This window comes from Sceloporus undulatus, unplaced genomic scaffold (genome assembly GCF_019175285.1).
Source record: "Sceloporus undulatus isolate JIND9_A2432 ecotype Alabama unplaced genomic scaffold, SceUnd_v1.1 scaffold_16, whole genome shotgun sequence".
NCBI lineage: Eukaryota > Metazoa > Chordata > Lepidosauria > Squamata > Phrynosomatidae > Sceloporus > Sceloporus undulatus.
Window position 1 is genome coordinate 2,852,237 of NW_024802938.1, and position 21,852 is coordinate 2,874,088.

General features: G+C 39.4%; 1 protein-coding gene across 5 annotated transcripts in view; it reads left to right on the top strand.

The window, feature by feature from the left end:
• LOC121917384 (E3 ubiquitin-protein ligase E3D-like) overlaps positions 1-21,852 on the top strand; it is a 92,637-nt gene that overhangs the window by 23,004 nt on the left and 47,781 nt on the right. For 4 of the 5 annotated variants that reach the window (XR_006101017.1, XR_006101016.1, XM_042443318.1 and 1 more), the window contains exons 7-9: positions 843-951; positions 2,770-2,939; positions 19,943-20,081. Coding sequence is in view for 3 of the 5 variants with exons in the window: in XM_042443318.1 (XP_042299252.1) it covers positions 843-951; positions 2,770-2,939; positions 19,943-20,081 (418 nt within the window). In the remaining 2 variants the exon portion in view is untranslated. Of the gene's footprint in view, positions 1-842; positions 952-2,769; positions 2,940-4,396; positions 4,481-19,942; positions 20,082-21,852 lie in introns of those variants that run through there. The other variant, XM_042443320.1, reaches the window with a different exon arrangement.

Consider the following 21,852-nt stretch of genomic DNA (forward strand, 5'->3'; position numbering starts at 1 on the left):
TCTAGGGACCTCTAGGTTGTCCAGCACAACTCTATGGTCAGCTTCTGTCAGAAGTGCACTGGAGGACCTAGAGATTCCTAGAGAGAACACATTAATCAAAACTGCAAATAATTAAATCCGCAAAAGTCAAAGCCGCAAATGTGGAGGGCCATTTGTACTTCTAAGGCCCATAAAGTCTTGAGTAGGTTTTTGCTGGTCATGGTAGATACTGGGAACCATGAAGGCATTTTCAGTTTCTAGAACCCCTCAGTGGGCTGCATTGATTCAGCCATTAGTTACTAAAAATGATGTTTTGGGTGACTGGAAGGCATATCTAATCACTTTTAAGTGTTGTTTTTTTCTTGCTGGTTTGAGGATGGGGACAAAAGTTACTCACAAAATGGGGTTCCTGGAGTCTGTTTTTAAGCTCCCTCAAAAGCATTTTGGATTACTGTACATTTAAAACATTTTGGGGTTTACATGATGCTCTTGGTATATAGTTTTATGCCTGACCCTTTTCTTGATCTGGTCTCTTTCATCATATTTTTTCTACATTGCCCACATCCTTAAAAAAAATTGTTATTATAGCTGTGTTGTGTAAGCTTGGGCCAAATACCAGGCGATTCGAACAGAATGGTGGAAAAGTAAAGCTGTTCCTACTCAGTTTTGCACCATTCTTTTTTAATCACCCTGTTTATATGCAGGATTGAAGCTAAAAATAGCTTCCATAAATTACTAGAAAAGGAAGATTCTGTTCTTTTGATGTAGATATTTCCTATATGCACAAAATAGGAAACATGGGATGCTTGATGTGAAACGCTTTTTCTTTTCTCTCCCCCTATGCTCTCTCTCTCTCTCCCCAGGTCTCTCTTTATACAGAGTGCTGTAGCCCGGTGCCTTGTAGAGCTTTCTTCTTCTAGAAGCACATTTAGATTCAGCATAGAAGGGACTGATGGGGCAGTCTACATCCTGGTAAGTCTATAACTTTTGGTTTAGGTACAAATATAAATAATCCAGTGATTTAACTTTAAAGCTGTTCACTTTGTTTGACTGTTTCAGCTTGCCCCCTCCCCTAGTTAAATAGGCTTAGTTAGTCTTTCCTGGTCTTATAGTACAATCCTGTCCATGTTTACTCAGAAATAACGACCCATTGACGTCAAAGGAATTTTCCATGGAAATAAGCCCTATTGCACCCAGTGGGACTTATCTCTGAGTAGACATGCATAGGATTACACTGTGTGTATTGCATCCAGTATTTCATGAACAGACAAACATTTGTGCAGTTTATTCCCCACTCCCTGTGTGCCCCCAGAATAAGCTCAAGCCCTCTGGTGAAGATGTGGGGAACCTCTGTTCTACCAATGGTGTCTTTTAAGGGATTAGTAGTTGTGTACAGGTATACCAAGTACCTGGTCTACCAATGGTGTTTTTAAGGGATTAGTAGATGTGTACAGGTGTACCAAAGTTAATGAAGTAGATCTGTTTCTGTTTCATCAACAGAAAAATTGGTACCAGAGGCAGAAATAACAGGGGAGAAGAGGCATGTGTTTCTACACTGCAAAAAAAAGAAGAGAAGTTCAACATATTTCAGCAAATGTTTTATGGAAAACTAACAATATTCATACATGAAATGAAACAGCCAGGTCAGGGAAGCCTTGCATAAGTAAACCAAAACATTTTGAACTTTCTAGAGACCATGTGAAAATTTCACAAAATATATCCAGGGATGGGACTCCACTTGTGATTTCATTTTAATGGCCATACCTATAGATCTAGGTTATGTTTTTGTTTTATAATCATAGAGGGGGGTGGTAGCTAGTGAAGCACATTATCTGCCCCTCCTTTTCTTTCGTATTTTCTGTTCATGCATGTTATAAGGTATTCCAGAGGCAGATGCTATTTAGCTTGCCCACTGTAGACAGGGACACACAACTACAGTAAAATCCCATTCTTTCCCAGCTGAAACTTTATTGTATTGTTTACTACAGATACATAGCTGCGACACAGCAACAAAAGCCTGTGATTCCCCAGTTAGACAAAGCATGACAAGAAAAAAAAGTGTGGCTTAAATTTTTTTTTGAAAAAAGGAGCCTTTGTCAGAGGCTTTGTTAATTGGGGTATGACTGTATATTATTGCACTTTAAGTGTGGTCCAAAACACACAACAGAAATAATCCAGTTTGGGACTGCTTTAATTGCCCTGTCTCAGTGCTAGGCAGTCCTGGGAATTGTAGTTTATTGTGGTAACAGAGATCTCTGACAGAGAAGGCTAAATGTCTCACAAAACTACAGTTCCCAAAATTCCCTAGGACTGAGCCAGGACAATTAAAGCAGTCTCAAACGGGATTATTTCTGCAGTGTGTTTTGGACCTATATCTCTGGAAATTTCAAAACGTTTTTGAGTTGTTACCATAACCTCTCTGGAAATCCATCATCATTTTTGATGAAATAGCATGCACTTGCCACATTTTATCAACTTTCATAAAGAGAGCTTGTTTGTATGGGTAGTTCACTGGATTGAAACCTACAAACCAAAAAACACACACCATAAGAATAAATTATATTGAAGTGAGTACCGTAGATTTTATATCTCGGTAGAAATGCATGGGATGCCAGTCATAATTTGGGGAATTATGGATTTTAGAAGTTTAACTTCTCTTTAACTCCATGCAAATGGCATCATCTGTGCATGCAAAAATTGAACTACTAAGGCAAATAAGAACCACAGATTTCATGTAGACTGGGCTCCATTTTTGTTTTAATGCAACTTGTAAGAGTGTCTTGTCAACAGATCTGGCTACTAAATTCTGACACTTTGCTGGTGGAATCTTTGGGAAACATTGCATCCAGTGAGGATTTTACTTTACTTGAACATGCCATGCCATCTGATTCAAGGCCTTCAAAGATTCAGAAAGCTATTAAACTTCTTTATCATCCCTGCATAAAAAGCAGAAATAAAGAGTAAGTATAAGGTATATTTATTATTATTATTATTATTATTATTATTATTATTATTATTATTATGCTTTATTTATATAGTGCTGTAGATTTACACAGCGCTGTACATAGAAACAATAAAATTGATGAAAATGAAACCTGCCAATGGCATACATTCTACAAAATACATATAAAACAATAGATAATAATATAAGATAGAATTAGATAAAATAAGCAGGCAACAAATTAGAAACATCAAATACCAAATCAAATATCAGATAAACAATCACACAATGCCTGGGAACGCTTCCCTGAATAATATAGTCGTCAACTCAGTTAAAGAAGTGGTTACAGAAGTGATGACCCATGTTCGTGGGGGAAGAAGGTTCTAGGAGTGAGGTGCAGCAAGTGAGAAGGGACGAATCCAGGACAGGGCAGTGGAAATCCTAGATAATTCCCCAAATTATGCATTTTTATGATACCCCAAAGCAGATGCCTGTTGGTAGAGCTGGCTTTGTGTGTATAATATGCCTCCAGCCGTAAATTCAGGTTGTTAAATGCTGATCAGTTTGGGAGCAAAATGTTGCTACCCCAAAATATGTTACTAGCTTCTATATATTCCAGAGTGTGGGTAGATATGTGGAAATTTCTAAATAAAAATAAAAGATAGCTTATTTTAAACCAATAAAGCATAATATAATCAATAAAATATAACAGCTCAACTAAAACTCTATTTTATAATTGTGATTGCTCATCCAGAATAAAATAAAAACCATGCCCAGTGTGTGTTTAAACACATAAGAAGTGGAGGAGGGCTTCCCTATTTCCTCAGGGAGTAGGTTCCATGATCAGAGTACCGTAGCAAGAACGGTTTTCTGGTATTCCCCAAACATGTCTGACATTAGAAGAGCTGATAGTAGGGCGTGGGATGAAAATCTTGAAATCTGAATATGTACGAGACCAGGATTCATATCCTCACTTGGCCATGGAAACTCACTGGATGACCTTGAGCAGTGACATTCACTCAACCTCAGAGGAAGGCAAAGCCAAGCCCATCTGAATGAATATTGGCAAGAAAATCTTGTGACAGGTTCTCCTTAGGGTTGCTATAAGTCAGAAATTATTTGAAGGCACACAACAACAGCAAACATAGGATAGGGGTCCTTTAGATTGGAGATTGGCAACTATGATGGGTCTGGGGATCAATTTTCTGTCCCCAAGGGCTGCATGGAGTGTCAAAAATGGCCCAAAATGATGGTGGGTACCAAAACCAGAAGTGTCTGGAAGGTTACATTGCACAACCTATTGAAAAGCAGAGCTCCAACCTGTTGGAAAGATGAATTGCCACTCCTTTTGCAGTAGAAGTAGGAATAGGAAAAGGAGTAGGAACAGGAAAATTAGGGGAGTCTTAAGGGAGTGAGGAGCCTTAAAGATATCTATGAGGAAGATCAACTTTTCCTACCTTTGCTTCGCCCCTGTAGACAATGGTTTAAACTGCAGTCCTGCAGACAAGGAAGGGAAGTATGTGCTCCTTCAGATGCAACTTGCAACTTCTAGAAACACTGGTAAGCCACTTGTAAGATGTGGTGGGGATTTCAGTTCAATAATATCTGGAAGACTGTGATTCGCACCCTTACACAATTACAATAGGGCTTGCTTGATAAATTTATGTAGTCTTTGACTAGCTTAAGTTAGGCTTACTGGCATATTAGCTGCAGCCCATTTGTGTCTAGCTAAATCCCATCTCTTGCAAGTACATAACTGACCTCAGATGTTTATACCCTGCAAGTAATGACGATCCCTGTAATATGGGCATTTCCCCCCCCGGCATAATGAAGGGCCCAGACAGACAGGCCAAAATAAAGCTGCTTCAGGTCTGTTTAAATGACACATGCATCTTAAGAAGCCAGAAGCTGCTCCAAAGCTGTGCTCCGGTCCTTAGAACTGTAGTGTGGTTTTGGCGGGGCTTCCAGCCTCTTAGGATTCATGCATCATTTAAATAGCACACTTCCAAAGTGATCCGAAGCAGCTTTATTTTGGCCTGTCTGTTCTGGCCCAAAGTAAATGAGATCTGGCTCCTCAAGTAGTCCCTTTCGCTACACAGGGTTTTGCACACAGTGAAGTTGCTTTCAGAAACAGTGAAGTTGCAGAGTTCCTGCATGGCAGGGAGTTGGACTGGATGGACCTTATGGTCTCTTCCAACTCTACGTTTCTATGATTTTTGCCCTACTGCATACAATAAAAGTTAATCAGTGTTGTATTTAGCACTCATGTTTACAGAGGGAGGAACTTATTAAAAGGAGAATGTCGGGTTTTTCTTTTTTCTTGGTGTTTGTATATCTCCCTGCAGTTAGAAAGCATTTTTGTAATTTTGTAATTTGAAAAGATAGTATGAAGGTTTTCAAATATCAAGTTCTTAATCCACTGAAAGACTCTACTGAGCTCCAGAAACATTATGTATTCAGGAGACAAAATTAGATACTCTAATGAGAGTTCTGATACTCTTTATTCTCCTTGCTTCTGCGGTACAGAAAGCAGTACAAGCAGTACAAGTCACTTTTGTCCAAATCCTCTTTATATTGTCAGAAATACTCTTGTATCATTAGTAACAACTGAAAGACAGAACATTATTGGGGTATCAGGAGGATAATAAATCCCATAGTGATGTCACCATTGGAAGTCAAAATCATTTACATTCTCATTGCAATTGCTTTGCCAGCAAGGACAAACTTAGGATATAATGGCTGCATCTGCATGGATAATAGTGTTGACATATGCACAAGGACAATTAAAAGTTAAGTTAGCTGCCTGGCATTTCATACGGAATCTTGTACCACGAATGACACAATAACTCTTAACACAAGTTACTGTTCTGTTTTAAAAGAGGGTAGGGATTATATGCCCATCAAGATGTTAGACTGCAACTCCCAATATTCCTCATCATCGACTGTTGTCTCAGGCAGCTGGGACTTCTAGTGTAACAACATCTGGAGGGCCATAGGATTCTTGCAAAACCGAGAACTTTAGTCACTGGGTATCTTTAAACAGAATGAAAAAGTCTGGAGAAATAAGTAAAGGATCACTAAGGAATTTTATTGTATTACATTGTATCATTTTATATAATACAATAAATATATTAATAAAATATTAATAAATATCTTATATAATTAAAAATAGTAACAATAATGTATAATATAACACAGATAGGTATTTTATGATAAGGGAATGCCATATAACCACAAAAACTGCTAAGGTAGCATGGAAAATAGTAGCAACAACACTTTTAAGTAAAATCCTAAAAAATTATAATCCCATTAAAAGGGGGAACAGATATAGTTTTCAAATGCCATTAAAACCTTAGAGAAATATAACCTACTTTACCTAGCTCTTTAAAGGTGATAATGGCAGTGGTAAGTGAATATACCTGGAAAAGGAAATTCATAGTTCGATTGTCACTTCTGAAAAGACCCTCTTTCTGAAGCTTCAGAAGTTGGGGACAGAAGCTTATCGCTTTCTCTGACATTGATCTTCACTGGTACTCCAGGGCCGGGTCATTTAGAGCTTTAATGCCAAAACCAGCACCTTTGAATTAAATTCCATTTAGTAGCCAATGAAGATGTTTTTAGGCTGGCAGAATGTGCTTACAGTTGTAAACCGCTTAGACACTGTTTGTTCGGTATGAAGCAGTATATTAATGAAGCTGTTTGTTTTTTGTTTGGTTTTGCTTGCGGCTCTGTTAAATTTAAGAATCTGTTTTCCACATTTAATACCAGTTTTACCTTCTGAGGGTTCTTCAAGGTCAGCTCTAGGTATAACACATTACAGTAATCTAGAGCAACGTTGGAACCAAAGCCTACTTGAAATTCTGTTTTTCTACATGTAGGGTAGGGTTTTGTTTTGTTTTGTGTTTGCATGAAAGGGAACATTCAGATATGTACTCCCTTCATTGGTAAACTGGATTAGTTCAGTCTATGACAATTAAACTGCTGGACTAGTTGTTTGGCATTTTGTTACTCGTGGTTATTGGAGTAAACATTCAGGACATGAGAGGTTTAGATTTGGACCATAAAACAATTTGCGTCAGAGATAAGGGGGGGAAACGATTGCAGTTTTCATTAGGAAAATAGCTAAGCTCCCTGATAGTAAGATATTGCCTTGGTAATTTTGTTTACTTAAAAATGAGATTATTATGTCTGAAAATAATCTGTTATTAGCCACCATCCACAATGATTTATCATAATTGTCTGCTTTATATCCATTTTAAATAGCTAGGCATATGAATTTCGACAATCTCTTCCCTAAGGCTGCATTAGTCAGAGCGAGCTCAAACTGCTAGGTTGACATTTTTTCCTCTCCAGACTCATATGCAAGTATAAAAGTTTTATGAGGCAACTTTAACGAGGCCCACTGGGATTTGGGATTATTTATCTTAAGCTCTTATTAAAAGACAAAAAAAGTTTTTCTTTTTCTGTGTTTAGTCAGGTAAAGTAAAGCTCCTTTTTCAAAGGCTGTACTCTTGCTTTAGCAGTAAATAATATTTGGCAGAGACTACGAGAAATCAAGAGAGAAGGAGATATTTTTTCCTTCCTCTCCTGTGCTAAATGTATTTTACCAAGATAAGTGTTGACTTTGACAATATATTGTAGAATTCTACAGCTATTTCTCTAGATTAGAGAGACTTTTATAGAAGAGCAAACTGCAGCTTCTGCCAAGAAACTGTGAGTTCTGATAAGTAAAAAGTTAAGTGTTTAGGGGAGAATAACCCCCATTACGCTCATATAGCATTGGATATTGAATGGTTTCCTACCGTTCAAGAAAGTAGAGTTGGAACTCTGAAAAGCCCATCTTAATATGTTGCTGAGAAGGAAAAGATGTAAATCAATGTTTGTTGGTTCAATTCAGACAGAGGCCCAAAACACACTGCAGAAATAATCCAGTTTGAGACCACTTTAACTGCCCTGGCTCAGTGCTAGGGAATTCTGGGAACTGTAGTTTTGTGAGACACTTAGTCATCTCTGTCAGAGAGCTCTGGTGCCACACTAAACTATAATTCCCAGGATTCCCTAGCACTTAGGGTACTTGAGATCCTTTGTGGCTGAAGAGCAGGGTATAAATACAGTAATAGTTAAAGCGGTCTCAGACTGGATTATTTCTGTAGTGTGTTTTGGACATTACTGTGCCAAACCATAGTTAAATGTGATTTGAGCCTGAGCTAACAAAGTATATCCTCTGATCAACCACCAAACCTCAGCCTTTAACTGTTCATTGAAACCATTGTTGCACCCTTTCAGGAACCAGATGTACCATAAAAACAGAAGTACTAATTTGATGGGAAAATGGGGGAGGAATGTGCTATTCTTAGTAAGGAGTGGGTATTATATAGGCTTTCAGATATTGTTGGACTGCAGCTCTTAGCATTGGCTATGCTGACTAAAGCTGATGGGAGTTGCAGTCCAGCAACATCTGCAGAGCTACATAATTCTTAACCCTTTTTAACCCATAGTTCACTTGCACAGAAAAGGTTTACTTTCTTAACAACCATGTTTTTATCTGTAGTGCATGTGTAGAATCATAGAATCGTAGAGCTGGAAGAAACCACAAGGGCCATCCAGTCCAACCCCCTGCCATGAAGGAACTCTGCAACTTCACTTTTTTTTTTTTTTGAAAGCAACTTCACTGTGTGCAAAACCCTGTGTAGCGAAAGGAACTACTTGAGGAGCTAGATCTCACTTACTTCATTATGCAAGGGGGGAAATGCCCATATCACAGGGATCTTCATTACTTGCAGGGTATAAACATTTGAAGTGAGAGGAGGCATATATAATAATACCAAAGAAAGAGCCGATTTTAGAAAAGAGATGGCTCAGAAGAGGCTGGTTCTGCATTGCATACAATAACAATTGTGTTAGGAACTGGGAACATATTTACAAAGGAGAATTTGATTAAATGAACACACCTGGAAATTCCGTATTGCTGGTTTTGGATAACATTGTTTTATCCTATACTTTAACATATTCAAAGATGAAGTGTTACAGTTTAGTCCCCACAGAAGGGGCAGTTTTAGCTATAAAGATATAAAAAAGTGAAGGACTAATACATGTTCTAATGTACAGAATAACTCGTACTGTTTTGAGTGGCTGGGTGCACATGCAGCCACTGTAACTAAATCCATCTTCTCTAGAATTTTATCTGATTTGGCTCTATCTGGGCGGTTGTGACTTACATCTCAGAGCCAGTTCATACCTTATGAAGTGATAGCACAATGTCTGTGACTAGTACTACTTGTTCCCCTTATTCTGCAATGTTGAAAATGGCAGTCTTGGATCATACTAAAGGTGTGTACATCAGAAAAGAAATTTGGGAAAACAGAAGCTTAAATTGCTGGCTTTCCCAGAGTACCCCTACTTTGTTCCATAAATGTCTCTATTTTATGTATTCCCAGATTCTGAGTATAATTTCTTCAGAACCTCTTGATGCAAATCTGTTTCTTCAGACATTTTTGTTGTTGTTAACTGCCTTCGTGTCGATCTTGACCCATGGTGGCTCTAAGGATGAGACAGCCTCCAGGCCCCCTGTACTCTACTGTTCTGCCCAGCTCCTGCAAATTCATATTTGTGGTCTCTTTAATAAAGTCCACCCATCTAGTATGTGGTCTTCCTCACTTTCTGTTTCCCTCAACCTTTCCTAATATTGTCTTTTCCAACAATTCATACCTTTGTTGATATTTTGTGTGATGAACCTTGCCCATGGTCCCGGTCTGGTGCCAACTGGATAAAGATGCCGGCTCCTCTCCTACTCAGGAACAAAGCGAAACTCCAAACACCTTTCAGCTTGCTGGAACAATGCCTAGTGAAATAGCTATTTAATTAAAGAATCACAGTCTAGCAGGTTCACTCCTTAGAGGGCTTTATTTCTTCTTTTCTAAATAACACGAGCTAGTCACTACTATACAAAAACTATTACTGTTACACCACACTATCTTCAATTCTCAGACTCCAAAACTCCCAGAATTCACTAGAACAGTGTTTGTTTTCTTGTTTTCTATTTCTGGCTTAGTCTGGTCTAGGACCCATTTGTGTGTCCTTTTGGCTGTCCATGGAATCCTCAGCACTCTTCTCCAGCACCACATCTCAATTGAGTTGATTTTCCTCTTATCTCCTTTCTTAACTGTCCAGCTCTCGCATCCATACATGGTAATAGGAAATACAGTGACTTGTATGATTCTGACTTTTGTGCTGAGTTGTATGTCTACATTTTAAGATCTTTTCTAGTTGTTTCATAGCTGCCCTCCCCATTCTTAATCTTCTGATTTCCTGGCTGCAATCCTCATTCCAGCCAATGTTTGATCCCAGATATGGGAACTCTTTTAGTGTTTCTATTTCCTCATTGTCTAGTTTGAATGTGTGTAAGCTCTCTGTGGTCATTATTTTTGTTTTCTTTATGTTCAACAGTAAGCCTGCCTTTGCACTTTCTTCTTTGATCTTCCTTAGTAGTTGTTCCAGGTCTGTGTGGTTCTCTGCTACTATTATGGTGTCATCAGAATATCTCGGATTGTTGATATTTCATCCTCCTATTTTGACTCCTCCCTCTTCCATATTCAAGCCTGCTTTCCTTACAATATGTTTAGGTAGGGTGATAGGATGCAGCGTTATCTGACTCCTTTTCTAATTGGGAACCATTCTATTTCACCACGTTCTGTCCTGACAGTAGCCTCTTGTCCTGAGTATAAATTCCTCATTAGGGCTATTGGATGTATTAGCACTCCCAAGTCTTTAAGGTCATTCCATAGCCTTTCATGATCTATGTAGTCAAAAGCTTTGCTATAGTCTATAAAGCACATGCTGATATTGTTTTGGAACTCCCTGCTATGCTCCATTAGCCATCATATACGTGCAATGTGATCCCTGGTGCCTCTTCCTTTCCTGAACCCTGCTTGGACCTCTGGGATTTCTCTCTCAATGTATGGTTGGAACCTATGTTGCAGAATTTTGAGCATGATTTTGCTTGCATGGGATATTCATGCTATGGTCCTATTGTTGCTGCAGTCTCCTGTGTCTCCTTTTTGTACATGGGGATGTATATTGATTGCTTTCAATCTGTTGAACATCGTTTTATTTCCCATATCTGTTGACATATGTTGGTTAGCACCAGAATTGATTCTGTCAATGTGGATTGCAGCAGTTCTATTGGAATATCATATGTTCCTGGAGTCTTGTTTTTTGACATTTTCTTTATTGCATCTTCCACCTCAGTTTTTAGAATTTGGGGTTCATCTTCATTCCATGTGTCCTTCATGTTGTCATCTCTTTTATAGAACTCCTCTATGTATTACATCCATCGTCTTTTTATTCCTTCCTGGTCTTGACTTATGTAATTTTTATTGTTGTAGAGCGTCCTGGTCCTTGGTTTGAACTTTCTCTTGATTTCTAAGATCTCGTGGAATAGGTCTCTCATTCTTCCTTTTTTGTTGTTGTCTTCTGTTTCTCTACATTTGTCGTTGTAATAATTTTCCTTATCTTTGCGCACAAGCCATTGTGCTGTTGCATTCATGGCTCTTAGTCTATTCCTATCTCTTTTTTGTTTTGTTTTTCTTCTTTCCTTTATTGCTTGTAGCATTTTATCTGACATCCATGGTTTCTTCATTTTCCTTCTATTGGAAGTGTCTTTATGCATTCTTCTTTTATTATGTCCATGGCTTCAGCCCAAAACTCTTCTGTTTCACGATCTATTATTCTTAGTACTGCAGATCTGTCCTTATATTGTCAATGACTTCTGTGAGAATGTTGTTTAAATTGTATTTTGGTATGAAGTCTGGTTTTGTTCTGTTCTTGAGTTTTACTTTTATTTTTGAAATGAAATGAAATGAGTAGTTCGTGATCTGTGCCACAATCAACACCTGGTCTAGTCTTAGCCACCAGTATGGATCTTCGCCATCTTTTACTTTCAGTTATGTAATCTACAGTATTTGGTTTTTGTATTGGCCATCTTGTGATGTCCATGTGTATAATGTTTTCTCTGGTTTTATGTAAAATATGTTTGCAATGAATAAGTTGTTGGCTTCACACAAAAAATCAGATTCTCGCCTGCTTCATTCTTTTTGCCTAGTCCAAATCTGCCTACTGTTTTTGATTCTTCTTTACTTCCAACCCTTGTGTTCCAATCTCCAGTGATCAGCTTAACGTCCTGTGCCGGTGTGTTGTCAATTTCTTCCTGTACTCCTTCTTAAAATCTATCTATTTCTTCTTGTTCTGCCTCAGTGGTTGGTGCATATACTAGAATTATGGTGATATTCATAGGTTTCCTGTGAAGCCTTATGGAAATGATTCGGTTTGATTTTGCATTGTATCCTCTGACTGCTTTTGCAACATCTTTTCTTAGTATGAAAGCCACCCCATTTCTTCTTGTCTTTTCATTCCCTGAGTAGAACACTGTGTGACTGTCTGATTCAAAGTGGCCCATTCCTGTCCGTTTTAACTCACTCACCCCCGGTACTGCTATGTTCATGCGTTGCATTTCCATTTTCACTATGTCTAGCTTCTCTTGGCTCCTGCTTCTCACAATCCATGCCCCTATTTTATGTGTGGTGCTGCTTCTGATGGGGTTTGTCTTTCTGAGAGTGTTTACTGCTTGCTTCATCATTTTTGACTGCTCTTAGCTGCTCTTGCAAGTGTGTTTTCTTTTAGTTTCTATCTATCTCTCTGTTAGTGCTCTTGTCCTGCCTATGTGACAGTTTTGGTGTCTCCTCATAGTGTTTTCTAGGTGGGGGGCTACACAAGGAGGACCACCTACACTTTCCTGTCCACAGTGCTAACACGTATGATGTCACTGCTGTTCTTCACTTTGTTGACACCCACCACTACTGCTGCTGCCCAGTAGTTGTTTTCCTATGTCATTCTCCTCTACTCCCCATTATTGTTGAATTGATCTTCTCCCTTCTTCTCCCTCCTTTTTCCTTCCCCCCTCATGACCTTCTTTATTTTAGTCTCATCTGTCTTCTGGCTCTTGTTTGATTTTCCTTGTCTGTCCTCTTTGTTTTCTCCTTTCCTCCATCTTGAAGGCGGGGGGACGGGCTGAGGTGGTCTGTGCCACAGCTGAGATGGACCTATGTGGCTGGGAGGGGATTAGATGGAGTCTTCAGAAATACACTTTTTAAATATATATAGCAGAGGTGGACAAAGTGTGGCTGTAGAGATGCACACAGGACTCACGGCTTATTTTCCGGCAGCCCTTGACTACTTCAGTCTCCCTAAACTGCCCTCTTACTGTCCAAAATATGGGTAAATTGCCTCACCTGAAAGTAACCACAATTGTTTGTTGTTGTGTACCTTCAAGTTGTTTCTGACTTATGGTGATCCTGTCTTGGGGGTTTTCTTTGCAAGATTTGTTCAGAGGGTTATTGCCTTTGCCTCCCTCTGAGGTTCAGAGAGTGTGACTTGCCCAATGGGTTTTAAATCCTCATCTTCAGAGTCATCGTCCAATGCTCAAACCACTATACCACACTGGCAATTTACCCAGTTGTTCTTTGTGTGAACCAGGTTTGGTGAAAGCTGCATCTGTTTTGCTCCTGGCTCACATTCTAATCTAAATGTTCATGATGCCTCCTGCACTCCGTTTTGAGTTTGCTACAAGATCTTGGGGCTAGAACTACAGACTGTGGGGCTTTTCCATCATGCCCAGCTTCATCCCCCTCTCCTGCATTAGCTTGTTTGATTAATATCCAACCTGAAAAACAGTTATGGGGAACACAAAAGCTTTCACACTATTTTGTGTGCAACAGCTTAAGTTGGTCATAATAAAAGTACAGTGGGCCCTTGGTATCTGCTGGCGTTTGGTTCCAGGACCCCTCATGGATACCAAAATTAAGTGCATGGTGTAGTAAAATGGCGCCCTTTATATAAAATGGCAAAATCAAGCTTTGCTGTTTGGAATTTATATACTGTTTAAATATTTTTAAGCCAAGGATACAGAAGGCCAGCTGTATTGCCTTAGGCTGTGTCCACACTACAGAAATAGTGGAATTTGACACCACTTTAACTGTTCAGTGCTATGGAATTATGGGAACTGTAGTTTTGACATATTTATGGTAGTCTTCTCTGTTGGAGAGCTCTGATGCTGCGACAGACTACAAATGCCATGGCAGTTAAAGTGGTGTCTAACTGAATTATTTCTGCAATGTGGATGCAGCCTCAGCGTTACTTTGGGGTTTTCTTCCAATAGGCCAGAATGGTTGCCTGCAATATTTGTTTGCTGATTTAAGCTGATTTCATTTGAGAAGGCATGGAATAATAAATAACAGTTGACTTATTATGATTGGAAGCAAGGGGAGAGGGAGAAAAAAATCCATAATACTGCCTGTTGTTGAAAATCCTTTTGGACTACAACCATCTCCAAAGAGATGAATTTCATGAAGTCAGAGTTCACCTATTTTCAACGGAGGCTGAGGTGTCAAAGGTGTTGCTTTGTTTTGTTTTGTAAACCCACTGCATATCAAAGAGGGAATAGCTTGGTAGTAGAACTTGTTCTTGGCATCTCAGGTTCACTTTTTGGCATCTCTGGGTAGGGCTGGTAAAACTCCTGACCGAAGCACCAGAGAGGCAGACCAGCACTCTGACTCAGTTTAAGGCAGCTTCCTATGTACCTCAGTTGCAATGGGGCCCTGTTCTTCAGTATTTTCACACTGCACACTCTCAAAAACTCCATAATAAGCTTCTGTTGAAAGAAATGCTATTATTCATCAAACATCACTCTGTAGGGAGGGCAAGGCTGGCTGCCAAAATCTGAGAAATACAGGAGTTTTGGCAATGTTTAGTCAAATCCTCTGGTGTGTAAACCTGAGCAGATCAACCTTTCTCTTTTCATACCCTTGGGGTTAGCTTGTCAGGGGCTCCATACCAGCTGTAGATGGGGTCAAAACCAAGATGTGGGGAAATGTATCCCTTTTCTCTCTTTTTCTGATCCTTCCTTCCTTTCCCTCCCTCCCTCCTTCCCTCATCTCTTTCTCTCTCTCTCTTTTTGCATTTATTGAGCTGTTGGCAGGACTGCTCCAAGAAAGTTTGCTACCGGAGGTGCATAATATTCCAAGTCGAGATGCATAGTATTCCAAGGGAGTCAAGTGTTTTTTGTTTTGTTTTGTTTTGTTTGGCACCTGGGGCAGAAGATCCCACCAGTGCCTCTTCCCATCCCAGGCAGTAGAAACTACAACAAGAAGAAATTAAATAACTAACCATTTGCTGCCCTTTCATGACACTAATAATTTGCTGCCTGAGGCAACTGCCCTGGCTGCTGGGAAAGAAGGGAAAAGATTGTGCTTGCAGAGGCCTGAATTCGTCAGGGCTTGCACAAGGCTTTTGAAATTAAGCCAAAGACAACATGAGATTTATAATATAAGTGGCATAACTGTTATGCCTCTGAAATATAGGCAGCTTTAGGACTACTTGAGGGACAGTTCTTCCTCAAACTGTTCAGCCATACAGGAGAGTCATTGCCTTTATCGCTGTTCCCAACAGAGTGAAAATTGGAGAGGGCTCAAGTACCTTTAATGGCTGTGCAAAAGAGAAAAATCAGCAGGTGTTGTTTGTCATGCAGCCAGGTAACAAGGAACACCTGCTGAAATTCACTCTTTTTAGCCTCAGCTCTACTCCAGCCATCAGAGAGCTGGTTTCCTGCAGTTTTTATGTCCATTTTATCATCTGCACATACTGCAGTGCCTTAATGATTATATGATAGAAAGGAGGTGGGAAGGAAGCAAGAAGATGCTACCCAGATGACAGAAGTGTGACAAACAAGGGCTTTATACTTGAACAGGTCCCAGAGGACCTTTTCTGCAACCACTCCCAGATTGTGGAACGGTTTGTTGGACGAGATCCATCATATTACCAGCTTGGACAGCTTTATCTCTTCTGACAGGCCTTTCCAGAATAGCATAACAGCCATCCACTAAACTGAATTGATCATCGACCATCGTCCAGCCCATCTCATCGGCTAGTCCGCACCCCATCCTCTGTTTTGTTGATTTTAATGTATTTTTTGTTTTGTTGATTTTAATGTATTTAAAATAATGTATTTTAATTGTTATTTGGGGGGGGGTAGAATTTGGGGTTATTGAGTACTTTTTTAATTATGTATCAGATTGTTTTTACTGCAAGCTGCCTTGATCCTAATTGGGTTAGGTGGGATATAAATAAAGTTGTTGTTGTTATTTTAGGTAAGCTATGCCATGTTGCTATTCTTGTGTGCCTTTAAATTTCTTCCAACTTACGGAAACCCTAAGGTGAACTTTCCTGGAGCTGAGAGTGTGTGGCTTGTCTAAGGTCACCCAGTAGGTTTCCATGGCCAAGCAGGGAATCGAACCCTAGTCTCCAGAATTGTAGTCCAACACTCAAACAACTCCACCACTGGCTCTGAAGCTATGCTATACCTCTGTCTAACTTGCAGGTGTTCAGGTAGCAAACAAAGGATAAAAATGCTTCCAGTTTGGCTTTCTCTTTGCAATAGCTGATCATGGTCGCCTGTGTTTTATTTCTCCTTGTTGTCTTACCCACCACCCAATATCTTTTCTGTCTTTCATTAAGATATGAATTTTCAGGAAGATGCCGCTGAAATGCAATAGCCTTTGTTCAACAAGCAGAGCAATTAAAAATGAAAGAAAACCCATTTTAAAGCATTCACAAGCCACACACCCTTCCAAGAGCTATTTGGGTCTCTTAATGAGATGCTCTCTGACTCACTGCTGAGATTGTTGTAGATTACATTTTGGTAATACACTGAATAAGTAACTTTTGTATTGAGCAGTCATTAATGAGCAACTGGAGCCAAGCTTCTTTCTCTGCTCAGCAGGAGCAGCACCTCCGTACTTTTTCCTCAGGAGAATCAAGATAAGAGAGCTGACAGAACTTTAGAAAATATGATCTTTGCATCTAAGCTCCCCTGCTCTTTTCTCTGCAAGAAGACAGAACACCACTGAGAAGACAAATTCCAGAAAGATAGTTGTCTCTTGTAGCTGGTCCCCCTAATCAGTATCCTGTAGGCAAGACAGTGACAAATATATGTAGAAATGTAAAACAATCTTTGCATTGTCCATATGGTGTCCTATTTTGGGGGCTATAGCCACATTGAAGCATTTTTCCTACATTATCATTACTGTATGTGATTTTTACCTTGAATTGCTTTTCGTCCATTTTTTTTTAAATCATACACTCAGCCCTCTGTATCCATGGATTCCTTATCTCACCCAGCCGCTGGGTGAGATCATACGGAGTTATGGTGCTGGGTGCTATCAGTACGCTGATGACACCCAAATCTATTTCTCCATGTCTCGTTCGTCGGCCTCGAATTCTAATGGCATCTCTTCTCTCAATGAATGTCTTCGGACGGTAATGGGCTGGATGAGGAAAAACAGATTGAAGCTGCATCCAAACAAGACGGAGGTGCTCACGGTAGCGGCCCCGAAACCAAGAATTGGGTTGCAACCACCAGTCCTGGACGGGGTCACACTCTCCTCTAGTGACTGTGTTCGCAGTCTGGGGGTGCTCCTTGACTCGTCGCTCCTGATGATAGATCAGGTGAATGCGACGGTCAGGAGCGCCTGTTATCAGCTTCGGCTGATACGCCAGCTGTGCCCTTTTCTGGAAGTAAGGGATCTCGAGACAGTTGTGCACGCGCTGGTAACCTCACGCCTTGACTTCTGTAATGCGCTCTACATGGGGCTACCCTTGTGCCTGGTTCGGAAACTACAGCTGGTTCAAAACATGGCAGCCAGGCTTGTGTCAGGAACATCCAGAAGGGACCATATCACTCCAGTTTTGAGGTCCCTCCACTGGCTGCCTATTGGTTTCCGGGCCCAGTACAAGGTGTTGGTTATTACCTTTAAAGCCCTAAATGGCTTGGGTCCAAGCTATCTCAGAGACCGCCTCTTCCCATACAATCCTCTCCGCGCTCTCCGGTCCTCTGGGAGGAACTTGTTGCAGCCTCAAAAATCGAGGCTTGTGGCGACCTCCCGGAGGGCTTTCTCTGTTGTCGCCCCCAGGCTCTGGAACGGCCTGCCGGATGAGATCCGTCAATTAACATCTTTGGACAGCTTCAAAAAGGCTGTCAAGACGGATCTCTTCAGGCAGGCCTTCCCAGATTGAAATATCCCGGCCTCAGGATCTCAGGATTTCCCCCCTCCTCAGTAATGTCTCCAAAGCCCCTTTTCTTTAGAATTGAAGTTGCAGTGGTTTATTGGTTGGTATTATTTTGTTTAATTTATTGTTATTTTAACTAGTTATTGTGGTTTTAAATTAAATATGTTGTTTAATAACTTTTTAAGGGGGGAGGGAAATATATTGTTTTTATGCTGTATGTTATTTTAATGTTGTAAACCGCCCGGATTGGTTCGCCACAGGGCGGTATATAAATAAAAATTGATTATTATATTATTATTATCAATGGATTTAACAAACAATGGCTTGAAAAGATTTTAAAAATATATAAATTCCAAAAAGCAAACCTCGATTTTGTCTCTTTGGCACTACATGGTATCTACAGAACTCCCCTACACCATCATATTTCAGATGAGTTGATTCTGTCAGATTTCTTCACCATCTAGCTTTCAAAAACATACATAGACTATGACAGGTCTTTGCGGCACCCTCTTCACATGCGAGGGTTGCCTGGTGGGCGGAGCGCCCACATGCGCGGAGCTGCCCGCACAATTTGGTTGCTGTGGCGCTCCGGTGGAGCAAAGAGACTCCAGGGAGGCACCTCTTTCTGGTGTTTTTTACCCTGCTAGTACTTGTAGCTCTTAGGCCCCAAACACACAGCAGAAATAATCCAGTTTGAGATTGCTTAAACTGCCCTGGCTCAATGCTAGAAATTCTAGGAAGTGTAGTTTTTTTTTGAGACATTTAGCCTTCTCTGTCATGAGAGCTCTGGTGTCACAATAAATTACAGTTCCCAGGATTACCTAGCACTGAGCCAGGGCACTTAAAGTGGTTTCAAACTGGATTATTTCTGCAGTGTGTTTTGGACCTTAGATAATTTTAAAATAGTATCAGAGATGCTATTTGCTTCCCCTTGCGTATGAGAAGTTATCTCTTGTTATCTATCAAAAACCTGTGGATAGTGTATCATCTTGCAGGGCTGTATTTTCCATCAGTTTTGGCCATCATAACCAATAAAGAGAGATAGTTGTAAGGAATGATGGGAGTTGTAATCCAACAGTATCTGGAAAGCCACAAGTTATTGTGGTTTTAAGTTAATGAAATATCTGGTTATGGTTTATTATTTTATTTAAATACAGTTTTATATTCCCTTTTTTGGTAAAAAAAAATATCTCAGAACAGCTAACAATAAAAACAAATGGAGTAAAATCAATTTCTGAAAAAAGTAGATGATGAAACATAATAGAATTCACTTAAAACTGTTCATTAAAAACGAGGAAGTTTCGGTGGGAGTTGAAGTCCAATGGTGTCTGGACTTCATGTTAATGAGCAGGACTATAATCATTGAAATGCTTGGATTAAACAGAGAGGTTTCTGGTTGATGGCAGAAACTCCTAAGCCTAGGAGCCTAACAGATCTCTTTGGAGAGATCATTCTACCTGGTATGTTCCACAAAAGAGAAGGCCCTCTTCTGTCCAGCAAACAGGTAAACTAACATCACTAAGCTGTAGGTAAGGATTTGAACTTACCTATTCTAAGCTCAGCATCTCTGTGCTACATCATTTTAAGTTGTCTACTTCAGGATTTCAAGCTTGGAATGAAACTGGACAGACCAAAGACAGCTAACCATGATGCTTGTCTTGTTGAACCTTCAGGAGCATCTATCTGCTGCTAGAAGCAGAATGCTAGATCAAATGTATTCTTGGTCCAGTAAGGCAGTGATGGTGACAAAATGTTGGGTAATCAATATTAGGCTTTGCCAGATATTATTTATTTCAATTTATACTTGTGTTACATGGATGGTTTCAAAAACTGTAGAGTGCTTCATTTAATGGAAGTTTGAATTTCCTAAATATTAAGTAAAAAGGGCTTCTGGTTGTTTTACAGTCTTTATGATACTTGGAGAAATGACACTGGAGTACATCCTCTAAGATTTCCATCAAAAACCTGTTTGGATCTCCTGCTGATACTGTCTCAGAGTACTGCTTCATTGCCACCTTCCCTCCAATGGATGAATTCTTTCCAGGTAAAGAAAAGATACAATGCAACTAATATTGAAAGGATTAACCTTTGGTTCCAGCTTAATGTTGCAAACCTAATGGTAGCTAACCAGGATATCCAGGAAAAGTTTGATCCTGGATTGATATTGTTAACTAACTATGGTTAGTTAAAATAGTTTCTGTAGGTGGATGAAATGAAAGATTGTAGTTTGCAGCAAACTATGATCAGAAGGTTTAAATGTATTCCCTTGGTGTATTCAACAAATCATGATTTATCTATTATCATTTCTGAACTGCTGCTTTTGTCACATTGTTGTAAAGAAATATAGCTGTTGCAGTCTTCAGAACAGAGGTCTAGCATTGTGATTTTTAAATTGTACTAAATGTGAATAGCTACTTACTTGGTTTAAAATAAGGAGTTGCGATATATGGCCATTATTTCAGATTATATAACTGAAGTCAATAAAATCATGCAGATAGACTGTTAGATGTTTTGGTAGTAAATAATGAGGTAAGTAAAAATGATTGGTCATGGGAACCCACTGGGTGATTTGGGTGAATCATATACTCTGAGCCCCAGAAAATGCTGTGATAGGTTGCCTTATGGTTGCCGTAAGTAAGAAATAACTTGAAGCTACACAGAAGCAACAAATGATGCCAATCAGCCCAGGTGGAACAAAGAAACAAGATTTCAAGAGTGTTAGAACTAAGATGTGGCTTGAGCTATTTGCATACTCCTATAACTGAGAAACAGAGAATGAATGTACCCGGTCGTATGATAGTTCTGCTCTAAAAATGCATCTACTGTATAGAGTCAGGCAAAATTACACATATTGTAATTTTTATTTGTTCATTTAATATGCCACTATCCTCCTAAATTGGACCCAAAGTGGTTCACAAAAGATATCCCCAAAAGCACAATTTTAAAAGTACAATTAAAAACATCACATCAATATAGCCATTTAAAAATATAAAATCTTTAAAAACACACTATTAAAATGTAAAAACATTAAAAATATACAAACATCACATCAGTATAACCATTTAAAAATATAAAATCTTTAAAAACACACTATTAAAAGTATAAAACCATTAAAAATTACAAAAGCAAAAAAATAAAACAGAACTTAGCTGAGGGTCATTTTTCCCCTGAAACATGTAAAAGTATGTTGGCCTTATTTGAACCCTCACTTGAGTTCTTAACTTCTTTTTTTTGCTTGCTGGCTTTGGTCTGAAAATTCAAGTTTGTATTAGGTCAGAGTTCTCTGTAATATCTGAACTGGGGAACTCTGACTCAGATTTGGGCATTGCAGTCTTTTGTACGAGAACTTCCAGAATCTCCCAACCAATATGGTTGGTAGTTGCCATGATATATCAAGCCACATGTATAAACATCCTTACTTTAGGAAGGGGGAAAGGGGTTTTTATGAACTTTCCAGCACCCAGAATAAGAGTAAAATTAGAGTTTAAAGATGTGTTTTGGGGCCTTCTGGGGTGCCTTAGATTGCATTTTGAGGCAAAAAAAAAATAGATATTTTCTCCTCTCAAAATGTTATTTGACTATCTGGGAGACACAGGGTGCCTCCCAGTGTGGTGGAGATATTATCCACACTACCCAAAAATAATTTGGGTTCATTCAGGAGCAAAAAATAATAATTTTGGGAGGATTTGAAAAATCATTTGACTCCTGGGGGCCATAATTTGCCCATTCCTAAACTAAAGGAAAGAAGGCAGTGTGCTGAAATATATCTTTGATATGCAGACATGTAGTGTCATTGAACTGGAGCTGTATTTCAT